The 20143-nt window shown below is 53.7% G+C and overlaps 3 protein-coding genes across 4 annotated transcripts; all 3 read left to right on the forward strand.

Annotated features, from left to right (window-relative positions):
• Positions 1 to 5252: 5252 nt before the first annotated feature.
• Positions 5253 to 10586, forward strand: HMG20B (high mobility group 20B). 2 transcript variants are annotated; one of them, XM_080674006.1, is made up of 10 exons: positions 5253 to 5327; positions 5581 to 5626; positions 6044 to 6152; positions 6659 to 6862; positions 7468 to 7588; positions 7784 to 7830; positions 8100 to 8172; positions 8440 to 8655; positions 9261 to 9393; positions 9915 to 10586. In XM_080674006.1, exons 2-10 carry the CDS (start codon positions 5589 to 5591, stop codon positions 9925 to 9927), a joined length of 954 nt encoding a protein of 317 aa, XP_080530132.1. In that variant the 5' UTR covers positions 5253 to 5327; positions 5581 to 5588; the 3' UTR covers positions 9928 to 10586. The 2 variants fall into 2 exon arrangements, with proteins under 2 accessions (XP_080530132.1, XP_080530133.1); XM_080674007.1 differs by having other exon boundaries at positions 5289 to 5413.
• Positions 10587 to 13400: 2814 nt separating this feature from the next.
• On the forward strand, positions 13401 to 16300 carry GIPC3 (GIPC PDZ domain containing family member 3; the record flags this gene model as incomplete). Its single annotated transcript, XM_080672646.1, has 6 exons — positions 13401 to 13625; positions 14331 to 14516; positions 14638 to 14818; positions 15436 to 15548; positions 15818 to 15899; positions 16023 to 16300. 6 exons carry the CDS (start codon positions 13401 to 13403, stop codon positions 16172 to 16174), a joined length of 939 nt encoding a protein of 312 aa, XP_080528772.1. The 3' UTR covers positions 16175 to 16300.
• A 1763-nt stretch (positions 16301 to 18063) lies between these two features.
• On the forward strand, positions 18064 to 19428 carry LOC308251705 (uncharacterized protein; the record flags this gene model as incomplete). Its single annotated transcript, XM_080675422.1, has 1 exon — positions 18064 to 19428. Exon 1 carries the CDS (start codon positions 18115 to 18117, stop codon positions 19426 to 19428), a length of 1314 nt encoding a protein of 437 aa, XP_080531548.1. The 5' UTR covers positions 18064 to 18114.
• Positions 19429 to 20143: the final 715 nt, after the last annotated feature.

Consider the following 20143-nt stretch of genomic DNA (forward strand, 5'->3'; position numbering starts at 1 on the left):
GTGTGCAGGAGGCAGCTGATCGATGTTTCTCTCTCATCGATGTTTCAAACTTTCTATCCCTCTCCCTTCCTCTCTGTAAAAAATCAATAAAATATATTAAAAAAAATAAAATAAAAAATAAAAGATAAATAAATATATTTAAAAAAAACAAAAGGATATGCTTTTAGATAAATGTATGAAGGATGTAAATGCATGAATGCTGCTTGTTGGGGGTTGGGCTGTGTATGAATAGCACTAATTGGACTGAATACACTATTATTTTTTCTAGGAAATGTAGGAAGGTATTTTTTCCTCCAGAAAAAGTACGGGGTGGAGCGAAAGTAGGTTTTCAGTTGTGAATACTTGAAACACAGAGTTTATTCTTGTAGTATTATTTATTAATTATTGTATTATTTCCCATATAAACAACTGTAAACCTAGTTCTGCCCCACTCTGTATGTATCTTTATTTGATGCATTTCTGTCATTAAGACATTGTTAGACAGAATGAAAAGGAGAAGTGCTTTTTTTCCCCAATTACAATTTACATTCCATATTATTTTGTATTAGCTTCAGGTGTACAGCATGGTGGCTAGACAATCATATACTTTACAAGTGTTCCCCTGATATTTCCAGTACCCACGTGGCACCATGCATTGTTATTACAATATTATTCACTATATTTTCTATGATGTACTTTACATCCACATGACTATGTTGTAAGTACCAATTTATACTTTTCAATACCTTCACTTTTTTCACCCAGTCCTCTCACCTCTGGCAACCATCAGTCTGTTCTTTGTATCTATGAGTCTGTTTCTGTTTTATTTGTTTGTAGTGAAATCATATGGTATTTGCTGTTCTCTGACTGACTTATTTCACTTAATACTCTCTAGGACCACCCATGCTGTTGCAAATGGTAGGATTTCATTCTCCTTTTTTTAAATCCTCCCTCAAGGCTATATTTCCATTGATTTTTAGGGACAGTGGAAGAGGGAGGGAAAGACAGAGAGAAACATCGATGTGAGAGAAACACACCGATTGGTTACCTCCTGCAACCCGGGAAGGAGCCTGAAACCAAGGTACATGCCCTCAACTACAATAGAACCCAGGACCCTTTGGTCCACAGGCTGATGCTCTATCTACTGAGGGAAACCAGCTAGGGCAGATTTCATTCTTTTTAATGGCCGAGTAATATTCCATTGTATATATGTACCACTGACTTTTTTTTTTTAATATATTTTATTGATTTTTTACAGAGCGAAAGGGAGAGGAGGGATAGAGTTAGAAACATGGATCAGCTGCCTCTTGCACGCCCCCTACTGGGGATGTGCCCGCAACCAAGGTACATGCCCCCGGCCGGAATCGAACCTGGGACCCTTGAGTCCGCAGGCCGACGCTCTATCCACTGAGCCAAACCGGTTAGGGCTACCATTGCCTTTTTATCCATTCCTTTATTGATGGGCACTTGGGTTGCTTCCATAGCTTGGCTATTGTAAAAAAAAAAAAAAAGACACCTCAATGAACATATATTCATTCAAATTAGTGTTTTGGGTTTCTTTGGCTATATACCCAGACTTGGAATCACTGGGTCATAAGGTAGTTCCATTTTTAATTTTTTGAGATCCTCCATTCTGTTATCCATAGTGGCTGCCCCAATCTTCATTCCCACCAGCGGTGCACCAGGGTTCCCTTTGCTCCCCAACACTTGTTTATTGTTTTCTTGATGACAGCCATTCTCACAGATGCAAGGCATTATCCTCCTGAGGACATGTTAATGATTTGAGAGAGAGAGGAAGGGAGAGAGAGAGAAGGAAGAGAGAGAGAAAGAGAGGAGAGAAAGATAGATGGGTTGCCTTCCGGATGAACTCCAACCAGGGATTGAACCGGAAACCTAGGTATGTGCCCTGACAGGGAATCCAACCTGAACCCTTTTTGATATATGGGTGACTCACACTCCAACCAACTGAGCCAACTGGCGGGGGTGCAAAGCTCTTTTCTTGATGCCAAGGAGCTACAGACTATTTTTCAAAACTGCTCTCAAAACCATTCATTTCTTTTTGATGTGCAGGAAGAGCCTTGAATTGCTTGTGTGGTACATTGGGAGTGGAAAAATTATTTCTATGGCAACACCAGACTGTCAATCAAGCAAAAGAGGTGGGGCTCAGAGGGCGGGTCTTTCCCTGTTTTCCAGCTTGCAAGTCTTACCTAGAATTTTTTTTAATATGCTGATTTATACTTTCAAAATTTTTGTTAATCCTCACCCGAGGATATTTTTCCATTGCTTTTTAGAGAGAGAGGAAGGGAGGGAGGGGGGAGAGAGAGAGAAATATCAATGTGAGAGCGACACATCAGTTGGTTGCCTCCCCATTGCACCCGAGGCTCTACTTGCAACCCAGGTACGTACCCTGGACCAGGAATCAAACTTGTGACCCTCCTGTGTGCGGGTGGACGCTCTAACCACTGAGAAACACCAGCCATAGCTGGCTTGCTGTTTTTTTATGTCACATGTATCTCTCTGGTCATGAGTACAAAGGAAAAAGAAAGTGGCTTATGATAAGTGAACAAAATGAAATATGTACACTCATCACTGGGAATTTTCACCTGGTTCATATTTGAAAATGAAATGAAAACTTTAGTGAGAACAAAAAAAGGAATACTATAGCCCTGGCTAGGTGATTCAGTCTGTTGGACTGTCACCCTGTACACCAAAAAAGTTGCTGGTTCGTTTCCTGCTCAGGGCACTAGGTTGTGGGTTCCATCCCCAGTCGGAGCGTGTGTAAGAGGCAAGCCTTCGATGTTTCTCTCTGTCTTTCCCTCTCTCTTCCACTCTCTCTAAAATCAATGGAAAATATCCTCAGATGAGAATTCAAAAAAAATAGAATGTAATTAGAAATTTTGAGTAGTTGTCTTTGCCCTCAATGTTACCAATATTGTCTTTAATGAAGCAGAGAGAGGCATGAAAGAACACACAGCCGAGAAACAACCGAACAGGACTCTGGGTCGGTCAAGACTCCAGGGCACACTCATCTTTTTGCCAGATTTAAACCACATAGCATATAATGCACCCATTTAAAGTGTATGATTCTGCGGTGTTTAGTATATCTACAGAGTTATCACCACAGTCTAATTTTAGAACATTTTGATTTCCCAGAAAGAAACCTCACCCATCAGCAGTCACGCCTATTCCCCTCCCCATTAATTCTTTTTCTTTTTTGGTACCAAAACCTGTGAAAGAACCACTCCATTCATACTTTACCCCCAGGCAACCCCGAGTTGACTTTCTGTCTCTCTGAATTTGCCTGTTCTGGATATTTCATATAAATGAAATCATACACTATGTGGCCTTTTGTGACTGGCATCCTTTTGTTGTTGTTGTTGTTGTTAATCCTCACCCAAGGATATTTTTTCCACTGATTTTTAGAGAGAGTGGAAGGAAGGGAGGGAGAGAGGGAGAGTTAGGGTTAGTCGAGCCAACGCTCTAACCACTGAGCGCTCCAGCCGGGACATGACTAGCATCTTTTACTGAGCATCATGTTTCAAAATTCACCACTGTTGTAGCATAAGTTGGCAATATATTCCTTTTTATGGCCAACGATACTCTATTGTTTCACATGACATTCTGTTGGACTACATTTTGGTTATCTAGTAATCAATTGATGGGCATTTGGGTTTTTTTTTTTTTTACTTTTTGGCTCTTGTCAGTTCTGCTGCTGTGAACATTCTTGCATAGGTTTTTGTGTGGACAAGTGTTTTCAGTTGTCTTGGGTGGATACCTAGGAGTGGAATTGCTGGATTGCATGGTAACTCCATGTTTAGCTGCACCTGTGCGCTTAGAAAAGTACAGGATTCATTCACTTAGTCAATGAAAATGTATTAAGCAGTTCCTGTGGGTACTGTTGTATGTGCTAGGAATACAGCAACAAACAAACAAGCAGGTCACCACCTAGGCCAGGTGGCTCAGTTGGTTACAGCATCGTCCGGATATGCCAAGGTTGCAGGTTCCATTTCCGGTCAGGGCACATACAAAAAGCAACCAATGAATCATAAATAAGTAGAACAACAAATCGAGGTTTCTCTCTCTTCCCCTCTCTCTCAAATCAATTTAAAAAAATAAACAAGCAAACAGGTCATATGGAGAAAAAAATAAGACGGGGTGTATGAAGTGGGGTACAAGCCTGAAAAAGCCTCACTCAGAAGGTGACATTTGAGCAAAGGCCTGAAGGAGGGCAAGCCGTGAGCCAGGCAGATAGTCTCAGGTAGGCCACCCCAGGTGGAGGGAACAGAGAGTGCAAAGACCCAGAGGTGGGAATGAATGAAATGGATGTATTTGAAGAACATGGAGGAGGGGGAGAGTGGAGTGAGATGAGGGAAGGAGGTGATGTCTCACAGATTGTTTAGGAACAAATGGGCTTATCCTGAGCATCCAGAGACTGCTACTGGCATTCTGGGAGCAGAGGCAGCCTCAGCCCAGACCAGGAGAAGACCATGCTATATGTCTGGCCTCCTCCCCACCCGCCCCCGCCCCCGCTCCCCGCCACCTTACCCTCCCCCACCCAAGGGCAGAACCTTCTGCCCCTCCAGCTTCACGAGGTCCTAGCAGCCTTCCTGTCGCACCACCTTTTCCCAAAATGCTTCCAGCCCAGTTCCTCACCCCAGCCCCAGCCTGACCAGCCTCTTGGTCTTAGCCTCACAGCATCCCAACTTCCCGGTCCTGGACATCGTCAATGTCCTCATTGTACAGGAGGGAGCGCAGTTTCTGCCCTGTCTCAGAGCAGGACAAGGCACAGAGGCGTGTCCGGGGCCCTAAATCCCGTCAATAAACGGGAAACTTTCCCACCGGGTTTGCAGGATGCTAAGAACTTGGTGCACCTCGCCCTGAGGCAAAGGGCTGCCCAGATGGTCCTTAACCCCTACCTTAGCAACCTGCCCCTGTCCCCATGACAACTGGGGCGGGGCCGAAGCCGGTCGGGCAGGAGCGGGGAATCTCTCCCTCAGCGGAGGAGGAGTCGGCGCCGTGCCTACGGGCCCTTTAAGAGGCTCCGCCAGGCAAGGCCTCAAAGCGCCCTGATTAGCCCCGGAGCGGCCGAGCGCAGCCCAACTTGACGCACCGCCCGCAGCCTCCCTCTCCACCTCCCACGCGGCTCAGTGGCCGCCCCAGCCAATCGCGGACCGGCGCGCCGACCCTCATCTGCATGGTCACGCCCCAGGGAAAGGGCGCGACCCAATCCAACAGCGCGTGGAGGCCGCCATCAGCTTGCCGGGGGCGGGGCGGGCGGCGGGGGCGGGCTCCGGGCGGTTGGTTGGCGAGGCGCCGCAGCCGAGAGGTCCGGGAAAGTTTCTTTGGAGGTGAAAACAGCTGCGGAACTCAAGGCCCTGCGAGGGGCCGGCGGTGCGGGGGTCTCGGGACGGGGACGGGGCTGCTTGCCGGCCAGGTGGGGAGGACCAGGGCCTCGCGGGGGCCGATCGCCCAACAAAGGATCCCTGGGGCGCCCGCCCTGGAGGCCTTCCCAGCCCCGGGATCCGGCCCCCCCAAGTGCTGCGGGCCCGGTGGTGTCGGTGGCTCGGGTGCCCCTTACTCAGCCACGCGTCTGCGTTCCAGGTGCGGCCATGTCCCACGGCCCGAAGCAGCCCGGCGCGGCCGTCGCGTGAGTGCGACTCCCCTTCCACAGCCCACTGGGTCGCAGCTCAGCCCCGCCCACCTTGTTGGAGCTCCTCGACCCCGGCCCCAGGGTCTTGACTCCCCGCCACCCGGGAAGTCCCTCCCTTAGCGCCCCCACGGGCTTCTCCCCACGTCCAGTCTCTCCCAGGGGTCCCCACTGCCCCCCCCTAACAGGGATCGGGTCCCTTCGCTGCTGCCCTATCTGCCGTCGGGGGTGATGAATGGGTGTGACCCTGGAGTCCCGTGGCTTAAGCCTCTCCCGGGGGTTCTTACTGGCTCCTGATCCGACCTCCGGACCCTGCCCCCCTCCCCAGATACCCCTGCCCCCAGGACTCAGGCCCCCTCTCTGCCAGCCCCACCGTCGGGGTGGGGGTGGGGGTGACTGGCGTTCCCATGACTCCAGGCCGGCGGGCGGCAAGGCTCCTGCACAGCATGGGGGCTTCGTGGTGGCTGTCAAGCAAGAGCGCGGCGAGGGCCCGCGAGCCAGTGAGAAGGGGTCCCACGAGGAGGAGGTGAGAGTCCCCGAATTGTGGTGGGGAAGGCTCTGGGTCTCCGAGCCTCACCTCAGACTAGATTTGAATTCGCTGTGGCTCCGCCCACTGCCCAGATGTCCCTCTGGAAGTTGAGACCCCGCCCCATATTAGATGCCACGCCTCACAAGGTCCGCTGCCACTCTAAGTCCAGGCCCCGCCCACTGCTTGCCTCCCAGGGGAAAGCACCTTTTGGTGGTCATGTGGGTCCTTCCTCCGGTGCAAGCCACGTCTGTATTACAGAGGCCACACCCACAACAGAAACCAGCCTTTTCCCAGTACCTGTGATACCCCTCACTTCTACCCAGGGTTCCTCGAACCCCCTTCACAATCCTATCCCCTGACTTGGCCACACCTCCAGGCCTTCTGGGTTCTACCTGCTGGCTGTACCTCACCTCTAGCCTCGCCCACGTCTTTCAAGGCTCCGCCCCGTCCCCCTCTGGGCCCCCCCTCTAGGCCCCTCCCAACGGCACTGCCTGGTTCTGCAGCCTGTGAAGAAGCGAGGCTGGCCCAAGGGAAAGAAGCGAAAGAAGATCCTGCCAAATGGCCCCAAAGCACCTGTCACTGGCTACGTGCGCTTCCTGAATGAGCGGCGAGAGCAGATTCGCACGCGCCACCCGGACCTGCCCTTTCCTGAGATCACTAAGATGCTGGGTGCAGAGTGGAGCAAACTGCAGCCCACAGAGAAGCAGGTGGACGGCAGGGGGCGGCAGATGGGGCCAGCCCGGGACCACTGACCTCCCCCTACCCATTCAGGCCCCCGCAGCCATATCCTGAAAGGTGTGGAGGGTTCTTCCTCCTGGAGAACTGACCGCCCATGAGGCCTCCCCAGTTTATTGGGGGGAGGGTAGCAATAGGGGAGACTAGACATAAAACTTAACCAGTGTGGTCACCCAACGTCTAAAAGAAGTAGGGGTGGGAGCTAGATTTTTATGTATCCGATTTTCAAATCCTAGTAACTTAAAAACTGCATAAACATCAAGATAAGGTAACAAAACCCATCACTGGCTTGTACCCTCATAAGTGGGATTTCAACAAGTAAAACGGGTGCTGGAGGGCAGCTGGAGGTGGGAGCCTATAGTCAGACACCATAAAGTGGTGTATAAAGGCTGGTGATGAGGTGGGAAGCTAGGAGGTACCCTGAGCAGCAGGCTAAGGGGTCAGGTTTTGTTTGGAGGGTAATAAGGAGCTCTGGGAATGTCCAGCACACTGAGATGAGTGATGGAAATGGGGGCCTGGCCTTGGAGGCCTCCTCTGCCCTGGGGCTGGGTCAAGCCTTCTCATGCTGCCCTGCCAGCGGTACCTGGATGAGGCCGAGCGGGAGAAGCAGCAGTACATGAAGGAGCTGCGCGCTTACCAGCAGTCAGAAGCATACAAGATGTGCACTGAGAAGATCCAGGAAAAGAAGATCAAAAAAGGTGAGAAGAGCCCCAGCCCCCGGCAGCTGAGTGCCTTCTCTGAGGGGTGAGCCTGGAGACCCCTCACCTCCATGGGGTTCACATGGGAGGTAGGGGAAGGCGGGTGTTCCAGGCAGGGGGAGCAGCATATGCAAAGCAAAGCAGAGTCAGAGGAGATTTGAGAGGCTGACCCTGCCCTCCTCCTTCCCCCACCAGAGGACTCGGGCTCCGGTCTCATGAATACCCTCTTGAATGGACACAAGGTAAGTGCCCTCCTCCAAGAAGAGCACCTAGGTGAGAAAGGTCTGGAAGTCTTTAGGCCCCTGGTGAGGCCCGAGTGAGCCCGGACCAAGGCTCATGGAAAGTAATGGCCCTGTCCATCCTGTGTAAGTAGGGCAGCCACCCCCTGGGAATGTTAAACAAACTCGGACCTCAGTGGCTCAAGGAGACCCCCCACCCCAGGCTTGGAGGATGTCCCAGAGAGCATTTGGATGCCCCCTCAAAATAAACATTGCCACTTGTCTTGTCCCAGGGTGGGGACTGCGATGGCTTCTCCACCTTTGATGTCCCCATTTTCACTGAAGAGTTCTTGGACCAAAACAAAGGTGAGCACCAACTAGGGTTCTTGGGGAAACAGATGTAAGGAGAGAGGGTGGTGGGCCAAAAGAGGGCTCCAAGGCAAGAGGTAGGAAGTGGGAGTATTTACCCCTAAAGCCAAACCATCTTCCTCACCTGTCCCGTAGGCCCGGGAGCTAAAGGATGGGGCTGGGGGCAGAGCAATGCCTTAAGGCCTGGTGCAGGGCACAGCTGGGGCAAAGGCCTGGCAGAGGGTAGGGGGAGAAGTGCCAGCTCTGACCTGGCTCCCGCTGCAGCTCGGGAGGCGGAGCTGCGGCGCCTGCGGAAGATGAACGTGGCCTTCGAGGAGCAGAATGCGGTGCTGCAGAGGCACACCCAGAACATGAGCAGCGCGCGCGAGCGCCTGGAGCAGGAGCTGGCGCTAGAGGAGCGGCGGACGCTGGCACTGCAGCAGCAGCTCCAGGCTGTGCGCCAGGCGCTCACCGCCAGCTTCGCCTCGCTACCCGTCCCCGGTGCGGAAGCCCCGCCCCCACCCACTGAAGTCCTGTCCCCGCTAACCCTGCCCTACCCCAAACCCCACCTGGGTCACCACTAGTCATGTCCCTGGTGTCTCCGCCTCCTTGCCCAGCCAGCCCTTACCCCACTGACCCGCTCCATATGACCACCTCCCTACCCCAAGCATTGCACGCAACCGCCACTCCCCACCCCCACCTCCGCCCCACTGACCGCCCGCAGCTCCTGTCAACGCTGTTGCCCCGCCCTCACTGACCCATGCCCAAGCCAGCCCCTCTCTCACTGACCCCATCCGTCCCGCCTTTAGTGGTTGTCTTTGGCTGATTTTGACTAATTTTCTCTCCCCGAGTAGACCCCCATACCTCCCACCACAACCTGTCCCTAGCCAACTAACATCTTCTGACCCCCCTCACCCCCACCTTCTCTCACAACTGACCTTGACTCTCAGGTCCAGACGCCATGACCCCTCACTCTACCCCCACGGACACGCGCCAAGGGCCCCCTCCCCAGGACTCCTCCCTTAAAGACCCCAATCTGTGGTTGAAGCCCCAACCACAGCTACTTCAACACTGGGCTCGGCTGACCAGTCCCCTGCTATCCCCAGGCACCGGCGAGACGCCCACACTCAGCACGCTGGACTTCTACATGACTCAGCTTCACGGAGCCATCGAGCGGGACCCCGCCCAGCACGAGAAGCTCGTGGTCCGCATCAAGGAGATCCTAGCCCAGGTTGCCAGGTGTGTGCCGGGGTCTGCCCCTGGCTCCGCCTTGGTGGGGTGGCCCTGAATGGGGGACTGCCTCAGGCCAGACCTGCCTTGGCCTGCATTTCACCTTCGGTGGGATTCTGGAAATCCGTGGACACTGCATGGTGGGATCCAGTAGCCGCATCTTGTTCTGAGGGTCCCGCCCACTTGGGATTTACCAGGTGGGACTTATTTGGTACTTGATGCACGAGGCTAATGGCGGAACCACGAGCACAGCGGTACTGTGTTAATGCTGCTGAGTGGGATCGACCTGCCAGCCCCCCTTGGCCAGTTGGACTCACTTAGGGGGACTAGAACTTCTCCAAAGCTTCTTGGCAATTTATTCTGGGTGTTTTCTGGCTCCCCAGGTTAGAGGGGGTCAACTCCAGGCCCCCTACCCTGACATCTGTTTGGAGCTGCTTAAGGAAGGTGGCCTCTGGTGTCCCCTAGGATGGTGGTGGGGATTGAGATGATGGAGTCCCCAGTCATGACTCCCCTCCTCTCTCCTGTTGCAGTGAGCACCTATGAAGGTGTTGGTCAGCTCATGGGGATCCAGAGAAGACCAAGCTCTGCTCGTGGCCCCCACCCCATGGAGGAGGGATGGGGGTCCACCTTTTGGGGCCAGGCCCAATCCTGCACCTTGGGAGCTCCAGTCCCCTAACATTATTCTACACCATCCCCTAGCTTTCAACCTCCCCAGTACCCCAAATCCAGAAAAGTCACCTAACATGCACAACACACATAGAACCCCATGGCCTCATAGAGCATGTCATACTACAGGGATGTGGGAACACCACACATGGGCAGCATGACCCAGGACACAAGGGGACCAACAGCAACTCTCAACACTGGTGTAGGGAGGGTGACACCGGCTACAGTGGCTCTAGGGATCTGCCTCAGGACACAGGGCAGTGAAAACCCATACCTGACACACAGGGAGGGACTCCCCAAAGGTGCTGACCACAAGTGCCCCATGCAAGCAGGCACACTGCAGGACATGCTCTCATGCTTGGGTGAGAGCCTTCTGTCTGTGGCCCTCGACTTCCTGCACCTCAGAATGGAGTAACTGGTACTGATCCCCTGCCCTCGTTCAGCTAACGGACCGTCATGAAGGTGGCCCCTTTGCCACTGCTTAATCTGGACTTTTAAATTAAAAAATTAAAAAAATAAAGTGGAATTTGAATTTCAAGCTTGTGAGTGTGTGTTTTTGTAGGGGGTTGAGCCAGAAGATGTGCCCAGGACTACCCAAGATGCTCCCAGGCCTGCCCTCCCCCAGCCCCTGACAACCAGGAACCTACTTTCTGTCTCTGCATTTGCCTGTTCTGGACATTCCACATGGGGTTACACACTCTGACCTTTTGTGTCTGGCTTTTCTCACAGCATCTTTTTTCAAGGCCCATTCACATTATAGCAAGTGTCAGTGCTTCACTCCTTTTCTGACTGAGTAATATTCCGGTGTGTGGATGGACACACTGTGTTTATTCACTGATGGACATTTAAGCTTGGCCATTGTGAATTGCACTGCTGTGAACATTCAGCATTCATGTACAGGTTTTTATTTGAGTACCTGTTTTCAATTCTCTTGGGTCCATCACCAGGAGTGGAATTGCTGGGTCATATAGTAATTTTATGCTTAACTTATTGAGGAAACTCTGAGACTTCAGTGTTTAATGGAATATTTAAAACATTCTAGTAGCCCTAGCTGGTTTGGCTCAGTGGATAGAGCATGGGCCTGTGGACTGAAGGGTCCGGGTTCCTGATTCTGGTCAGGGGCATCGAACCCAGATTGTGGGCTAGATCCCCAGTAGGGGGCATGCAGGAGGCAGCCAATCAATGATTGTCATCATTGATGTTTCTATCTCCCTTTCTCTCTGAAATCAATAAAAATAAATAAATAAATAAATAAATAAATAAATAAATAAATAAATAAAACATTCTAAAACTTTTGGAGACTAATTTGACCAAACCCATGCTACAGATTTAATTACGTCCCCTCAAAAGATATGTCGAAGTCCTTACCCCAGGGCCTCAGAATGTGACTTTATTTGGAAATAGGGTCATTGCAGATATAATTAATTGAAAGATGAGATCATCCTGGAGTAGAGTGGGCCTGATTCAATATGACTGGTGTCCTTATAAGAAGATGAAAATTTAGACACAGTCACAGAAAGGAGACAGCTATGTGATGACAAAGGCAGACATTTGAGTACCGCAAGCTGCTGAGGAATGCCAGGAATTGCTGGCCACCACCAGAAGTTAGGAGAGGCAAGGAAGGATCCTACCCAGGGTCTTGGACGCTGGTAACTTGATTTTGGACTTCTGGCCTCCAGAACTGTAAGTAATAAATCTGTTTTAAGCCACCGGTTTGTGGTACTTAGTTATGACAACCCTTGGAGACTGATACAACTGGATATTGTCAACTCCCCCCGCCCCAATGTGAGCTCCCTGGCACAGGTGTCTCCACCCCAAATTTGGAGTTCATCATTCCTGGGCAGGTCTTTTACATCCTTTTAGCACATGAATATGTCTTCCTGAAAGAGTACCATTTTGGTCGTTTTGGGTTTCTTTTCATTTTTTAAAGGTTTTAATGTGTACAATTCTGTGGTTTCCAGTGTACTCACAAAGTTGTGCAACCATTGGCACAATCTAATTCCAGAACATTCCATCACTCCTGTTGCGCTAAGCAGTCACCCCCATTCCCTCTCTCCACGAATCCACTCCCTGTCTCTGAGCATTTGCCTGTTCTGGACATTTCACATACATAGAACCACACACTCTGGCCTTTTGTGTCTGGCTTCTCTCATTGAGCATCATGTGTTCAAGGCCCACCCATGGTGTGGTGTGTGTCATGTTTTGTAGGCTTTAAACATTTATGTACATTTTCTTACATCACCCAAAGCCTTTTCCCATCAATGTCTGGATTCGGAGATTCCTCCAAGGTGGGAGGCCCCTCTTTTACACAGGGTACAGCATTCCACCACTGCTCATTGAGCCACATTTCCTGATGCCTAGTGTTGCATTCCTGGGGGATTCTTATAGAGGCCTCCTGGTGCCGGAGCCTCCTTCTTCATCTGTACCCTGGGGGTCCACTTATTCCCTCATCAAGTATTGCCCGAGTGCCTGCTCACTGTGTACCTGGCCCCGGGCCCTCTTCTACAGTAAGGGAACAAGAGACCAGAACCCCTGCCCTCCTGGAGCTGACATTCCAGTTGGGAAGACAGGACACATGAAGGATAAGTAAAAATAATCTGGTTTGTCAAGTGATGCTCAGTGCTAGGGAGAAAAAGAAAGCTGGGAAGAGAAATCGAGGTAGTTAGAGGAGGTGACATTTGAGCAAAGAGCTGAAGGAAGTGAGGGAAGGAGCCACCTGGAGATCTGGGAGAAGAGGTCCGGAGTGGGGCAGAGGGTATAGCACAAGCAAAGGCCCTGGGGCAGGACTGTGCCCGGGGAGTCGAGGAACAGCTGAAGCCCGTGTGAGTGAGGAGGAGAGAGTGAGGACAGGGATGGAATGGGGGCAGGTAGTGCAAGGCCATATGGGCTGAGGAAAAAATCCCACTTTTACCGTGAAGGAGGTGAGAGCTCTGGAGGGTGGTGGGCAGAAGGACGGGATGTCTCAGGTTATACAAGGGTAACCTTACTTCCACCTCTTAGGGCTGTTGCAAGGATTAAATGAGGGCGCATGCAGAGTGAGCTCTCCGGAGCGTTCAGCTGTCCCACTCCTTTTTTGTGATCCGTTTTTCCCGCTCTACAATTCAGGCCCCTGCAGACCGCCCAGCCTCCTTGGGGAGCGCGCAGCTGGCTCTGGCAGGGCCTGGACACCTGGGGCTGGGCCCCCCTCTCGGCACCCCGCGGTGTCGCCTTCCTGGGCGGCTCGGGTTCCTGGATCCCCTTACCCGGGCAGCTCGGCTGTCGCGCCCTGGGCCGGGGGAGGGGAGGCGGCAGGAAGCAGCGGATCCGGCGGTGGCGGAGGCTGTGGCCCAGGTCGCCTAGCTCCTCCGGCCATGGAGAGCGCAGCGGCCCGCGAGGCCCGAGGGGCCGAGGCCCCGCGCCAGCCCGCGCCCTCGCCCGCACCCTCCGAGCCCCCCGCTGCGCCCCGCGCCCGCCCGCGCCTCGTCTTCCGCACGCAGCTGGCTCACGGCAGCCCCACAGGCAAGATCGAGGGTTTCACCAACGTCCGAGAGCTCTACGCCAAGATCGCCGAGGCCTTTGGGATCGCGCCCACCGAGGTGAGGACCGCGGACCCCCAGCGCCCGAGGCCCACCGGGCTGACCCAGGGGTAAGGGTGGAGCTTGGACCCCTGGACTCGGGGCCCGGGATCTCCGAGACGCACCACTCAGATCCAATGGTGCCCATACACTGGGGACGCCCCGTTTGAGCGGCCTGCACCAAAGATGAGCAGATCTAGTGAGACCCGATCGTCCGGGAACTCACTCCACCCACCCAGCTAAGGTGGATACCAGCCCTCGGGGAAACGCATCTGTGGCTCCTGGGCGAGGCTGGAGGCTGGGGTTCCAGGCAGCACCTTTCCAGGCGATACGTCGGAGGCAGCCTGGGTTATAGGCTGGGCTGCAGAGCGGTGCGCCTTGCAGCCCCCAGGGGGCGCCAGCGGATGCAGAATGGCCGGAAAAGGATGGTGGGGGAGGGGGATCAGGGCACCAAGGGTTTGGAACTGGAAGTCTTGGGGTGGGGAAGGTTTCTTCCTACTCATCCTGGTCCTCATTCTGGGGGCCTGTCTCCTCACCCCCCACCCCTGAAGATCCTGTGGGCTGGGCTCCTAGGCACCAGGTGACTGGGCCAGTGTCGGTGCTTTTTGCCTCGGTTTCCCTGACAGGCTCATGAGCCCATCCCCCCACCTCCCCGCCCGTGGTTCTGCACAGACAGTGGGGAGTGAGCGCTGTCATTAATTCTAAGCACCCCCTCCCCTTGGGCAGATCTTATTCTGCACCCTGAACAGCCACAAAGTGGACATGCAGAAGCTCCTGGGCGGCCAGATAGGGCTGGAGGACTTCATCTTCGCGCACGTGCGCGGCGAGACCAAGGAGGTGGAGGTCACGAAGACGGAGGATGCCCTGGGGCTGACAATCACGGACAACGGGGCGGGCTACGCCTTCATCAAGGTGCGCACGGTGTGGGGGGCGACTTTCCGGGTGCTCCATGCCCTGGGGCGAGCCACTGCCCCTCTCTGGTCTAAGTGGGTTCTGCGAGGGTGGCCCCTGGAGTGACTCTGGGTCCCTGCAGAGGATCAAGGAGGGCAGCATCATCAACAGGATCGAAGCCGTGTGTGTGGGCGACAGCATCGAGGCCATCAACGACCACTCTATCGTGGGCTGCCGCCACTACGAAGTCGCCAAGATGCTCCGTGAGCTGCCCAAGGCCCAGCCCTTCACCCTGCGCCTGGTGCAGCCCAAGAGAGCCTTCGGTGAGGGCCACCTGTGGCCTTGGGGGCAGGCGGGTGCGGGGAGCTCTTGGGGAAGTGGGTTCTCTGGATGCAGGGACAGTGGAGGATGGGGGGGATGGGGTAGGATGGAAGGTTCTAGATGCCTCTAGTGACATGACAGGGAACAGGTAGGTAGTCTCTTCACTGTTACAGTCTATCTGGGGATGGGGGAGTTTGGGAAGATGGAGACAGAATGAGGAGGTGTTTAGATCTATTTTGTCATTTGGTGGGAGCTTTTTTTTTTTTTTTTTTTTTTTATTGATACTTTACAGAGAGGAAGGGAGAGGGATAGAGAGCTAGAAACATCGATCAGCTGCCTCCTGCACACCTCCCACTGGGGATGTGCCCGCAACCAAGGCACATGCCCCTGACCGGAATCGAACCCGGGACCCTTCAGTCCGCAGGCCGACGCTCCATCCACTGAGCCAAACCGGTTTCGGCTGGTGGGAGCTTTTAAAGTGCTGCTTTAAAGCTATGAATGTAAGGGGGCCTTTGAAGGATAAGAAAGTTCTAGAAAGTCTCAGCTGGTGGTTTCCCAGTGTTTACAAAGAGTGGATCCATCCAGAACACGTGCCCCTCCACCACTCTGTCCCCTCCAGACATGATCAGCCAGAGGAGCCGGAGCAGCAAATGCCCCGTGGAAGCAAAAGTGACCAGCGGGCGGGAGACCCTGCGGCTTCGTTCTGGGGGGGCTGCCACAGTAGAGGAAGTGGTGAGTGAAGGGGAGAGGGGCCTTCAGGGACTCTTACACCTACAGCTCTAACTCTGAGTCAGTGTGACCTAGGGTAAGACCTCCTTCACACAGCGCCAGTTTCCCCACCTGCAAAATGGGTCTTCAGGTGAGGCAGGGCAATGGTGGTTGTACAGAAGCATTGGCACATGAGTCCCAGCCTGCTGGCACCCAAGGGATGGAGCCTGGGAGGGGGCTAGGCTGGAGGGATGTGTGGTTCTGACCATCTGCTTTGTCCCCCTACGCCCTAGCCCAGTGAATTTGAGGAAGAGGCCTCTCGGAAGGTGGATGACCTACTGGAGAGTTACATGGGCATTCGGGACCCAGAGCTGGGTAAGGGGCCAGGGTAAGCCGGTGGACCCTGGGGGGAGGCCAGCCCACTGGGAGGAGGTAGGGCCCCCAGGGGAAGTTGGGGTCCCAGAGCACTCTTACCCACTTTCCTTCCCACCCTGGCAGCGTCCACCATGGTGGAGACATCCAAGAAGACAGTGAGCGTTCAGGAGTTTGCACGCCATTTAGACTCCGTCTTGGGCGAGTTCGCCTTTCCGGACGAGTTTGTGGTGGAGGTGTGGGCCGCCATCGGGGAGGCCAGGGAGGCCTGTGGCTAATTTGCTCTGGGGCTGAGCGCAGCCCCAGTCCGGAGCCCAGTCCCCTGCCCCAGCCCTGCAGGCTGGTTCCTGAAGCCCAGCCCTGCTCCAGAGCCCAGCCCAGATCTGAGACCCAGTCCCCCTCTAGAGCCCAGGTCATCTCTGAGACCAAGGTCACCTCTAGAGCCCATACCAGTTCTGAGACCAAGCCTAGTTATGAGACCAAGCCCTGCTCTAGACTCCAAGACAGCTCTGAGGCCAAGTTCATCTCTAGAACTTCATCTGGTTCTGAGACCCAACAGAGCTCTAGAACCCACGCAAGCTCTGAGACCAAGTTCAATTCTAGAATCCATACCAGTTCGGAGACCAAGCCCAGCTCTGAAACTAAACCCAGCTCTAGAACCAAGCTCAATTCTGAGACCAAGCCCAGCTCTGAGAGCAAGCTCTGTTCTAGGTCACAGGCCAGCTCTGAAGCTAAGTTCATCTCTAGAACACAATCCAGTTCTGAGACACAACCTAGCTCCAGAACCCAGGCCAGTTCCAAAACTCAGCCCACCTCTAGAACCCAGGACAGGTCGGAGGCCAAGCCGAGCTTTGGCATTAAATCAAGTTCTGGAACCCAGACAAGTTTTAAGACCCAGCCCAGCTCTGTGATCAATGCCAGTATCGGAAGCCAGCCCAGCTCTATGACCAAGCCCTGCCATAAAACTCGACCTGACTCTGGAACACAAGATAGCTCCATGATACTGCCAGACCTGGACACCCAGTTTAGTTCAGGAACACCAGTTAGTTCTGAAACCCAGGTGAGATTTAAGAATCAGCCCAACTACAGAAGCCTCTCCAGCTTAGGATTCAAAGACAGCTCCCAAACTCAGCCCTATTCACGAACCCAGACCAGCTCAGGAACTCAGATGCATGTGGCAGCTCAGCCCAGATCCCAGCCCTGCTCTAAAACTCAGTTTCACTCAAGTATCCACGCCCATTCTGGGGCCCAGACCAGCTCCAGCGATGAGTCCAGCTCAGAAACTGAGCCCAGCTCTAGATCCCAGCCTAGTGCTACAACCAGTCCCATCTCTGGAATTCAAACAAGTCCTGGAACCTCATCCATCTCTGAGGTAAGGCCTGTCTCCGCAACCCAGCTTGATGCTGGACCCCACTCTCACTGTAGTACGAAGGCCAGCTCTAGAACACCTTCCAACTCTGGGGCCCAGACCAGCTTCAAGGACTGGCCAATTTCCAGAGCTCAATCCAGATCAGGCACCCAACCCAGCTCTAGAAATCAACTCAGTTCTGGAGCACAGCCTGTCTCTGAAATCTCATCGAGCTCCAAAACACAGTCAGTTGCTGATACCGAGCTGAGTTCCAGAATCCAGCTAAACTCTAGTGCTGGGACCCAGACCAATGCAATAACAGACTTAAGCTCCATGACTCTGTCTAGCTCCAAGAGCAGGCCCAGCTCCAGGACCCAGGCCTGCATGGCTCAATCAACTTCTGGGACTCAGCTCATCTTGGAAACCCCCCAGGCCACAACCCAAGGCAGCTCTGGTATTGGTCCAAACTTTGCAAAGCAGATCAGCTCTGCAACTCAGCTCATCTCTAGAGTCCAGTTCAGCTCTGAGACTCAACTCAACTCTGAAACCCCCACCAGCTCAAGAACACAGCCCAGTTCTGGAACCCACCTTAGTTCTAGAATCCAGCCTATTTCTGGAACTAAACCCAACTTCGGAACCCAGACAAGTTCTGGAGCCCAGCTTGGTTCTGAGACCAAGCCCAGTTCTGGGGCCCAGACCAGTGCAAGGATTCAACCCAGTTCTGGAGCTCAGCTCAGCTCTAGAACCCAGTCTAGCTCTGAGACCCGGCTTAGCTCTGAAACCCAGCTCAGCTCCAGAACCCAGCTTAGTACCAGGATCCAGTTTAGCTCTGAGAACCAGGCCAGCTCTGGAACCCAGACCAGTTCAAGAATGCAGCCCAGCTCTGAAGCCCATCTTAATTCCAAATGCAAGTCCCGCTCTGGCACCTGGCTTAGCTCTGAGTCTAAGCTCAGCTCCAGAACCCTGCCCAGCTCTGAAACTCAGGTCAGTTCAAGAATACAGCCCAGCTCTGGAACCCAACTCAGTTCCAGAACCCAGACCAGTTTTGGAACCCAGCTCAGATCTGAGACTCAGCCCAGCTCAGACACCCAGCCCAGCTCAGACACCCAGCCCAGCTCTAGAACCCTGACCAGTGCAAGAATTCAGCCCAGCTCTGGAGCCCAGCTCAGTCCCAGAACCCAGTCCAGCTCTAGGATTCAGTTCAGTTCCGAGACTCAACCCAGTTATGAAACTCAGGCCAGTTCAAGAATACAGCCCAGCTCTGGATCTCAACTCAGTTCCAGAACCCAGCCTGTTTCTGGAACCCAAACCAGTTCCAGAATCCAGACCAGTTTTGGAACCCAGCTCAGATCTGAGACTCAGCCCCGCTCAGACACCCAGCCCAGCTCTGGAGCCCAGCTCAGTTCCAAAACCCAGCCCAGCTCTAGGATTCAGTTCAGCTCTGAGAACCAGCCCAATTCTGAAATCCAGACCAGTTCAAGAACTGAGCCCCACTCTGGAATCCACCATAGTTCTAGAACCCAGCCTGTTTCTGAAACCCAATCCAGCTCCAGAACCCAGACCAGCTCTGGGATTCAGTTCAGCTCTGAGAACCAGCCCAATTCTGAAATCCAGACCAGTTTAAGAACTGAGCCCCACTCTGGAATCCACCATAGTTCTAGAACCCAGCCTGTTTCTGAAACCCAATCCAGCTCCAGAACCCAGACCAGCTTAAGAATCCAGCTCAGCTCTAGGAAGGGGCTTCGCCCACAGACGCCTGGCCTTGACCCTAGTACCCAGTCTGATCCCACTCCTCCAGCCCGACCTCAGCCCCCAGACCCACCACCAAGAGCCCCAACTCCGGCCCCCAGCAAAGTCTCTCAGCCTCAACCCGAGCCCAATGATCTGGTACGTGGAACCCAGGCCAATACTGGCAGAAGCCTACCGACACCCCACCTGGCCCCAAAGCCACAGGCCCCCTTGACTCGCCAGAAACCAGCCCTTTTACCTAAGCCCCAGGTGGGACCCCATAAGTCCACTCCACCTACCGCATCTGTCACCCCTAGTTCTGCCTCCGGGGCGGCCCTCCTTCCGTCCCAGCTCCCTGAATCCCCAGCTCAGAAGCCTGCCCACTCCCCCATGCTCAGGGAGTCAGGAACTGCTCTGCAAGGGTCAGAGCCCCTCCCCCACCACAAGGAGCTGTAGTTTAGGGGTGACATCGTTTTGGCCCGTGGTGGGCCCCATCCCCTCTCCTTCGCTTCCCAGCTCTGATCCCCCAGAAATGGTGGGTGACCTCATTCCCCCACAGAGCAGGGGAAGGAGAATGGAAACGGGCTTCAGTTTCATTGGGCCCGCCTCTGGGAGGTGTAAGCAGATCCCAGGTCGGGGGAAGGGAAAGGGGAAAGGGAGGGGCGGGGGTGGTTTGCTCTTCATGTACCTTGAGGGCTCATGGGGAATAAAGGCACATCCCACCCCTGCAGCCAGGTGTGTTGTATTTGAGGGAGGTTTAGGGAGAGCAGAGGCAGGGGCAGGCATGAGGGTCTGGGGGGCTATTACAACAATGGGTGCTTCTTAAGCACCTACTAGGTGCCAGGTGCTTTACAAGTACTCACTGTGCATGGGTTCCTGTATTCACACATACATGACATTCCTCAAGACCTCAGTCATTCGCTCATTCAATCAATCTTCTTTGAGCACCTATTGTGGGCCAAGTGCTGTTTGTTCAAGACACTGGGAGTCTGAGTGTTAGGTGAATGAACAGCTAAATGATAAGCTTATAAGGGAATGACTCCATCTAGAATGGAGGAATCGGGCGTCACTCCATGGCCTTGTGTGTGTCTCCCACGCTTTTCTGCATTGCAAAATGGGTTTAATACCAGAACCCTCTCCAGGGGCTATAAGAAGGATTCCAGAAGATTGG

The sequence above is a fragment of the Plecotus auritus genome (genome assembly GCF_963455305.1).
Source record: "Plecotus auritus genome assembly, chromosome: 6".
Taxonomy (NCBI): domain Eukaryota; kingdom Metazoa; phylum Chordata; class Mammalia; order Chiroptera; family Vespertilionidae; genus Plecotus; species Plecotus auritus.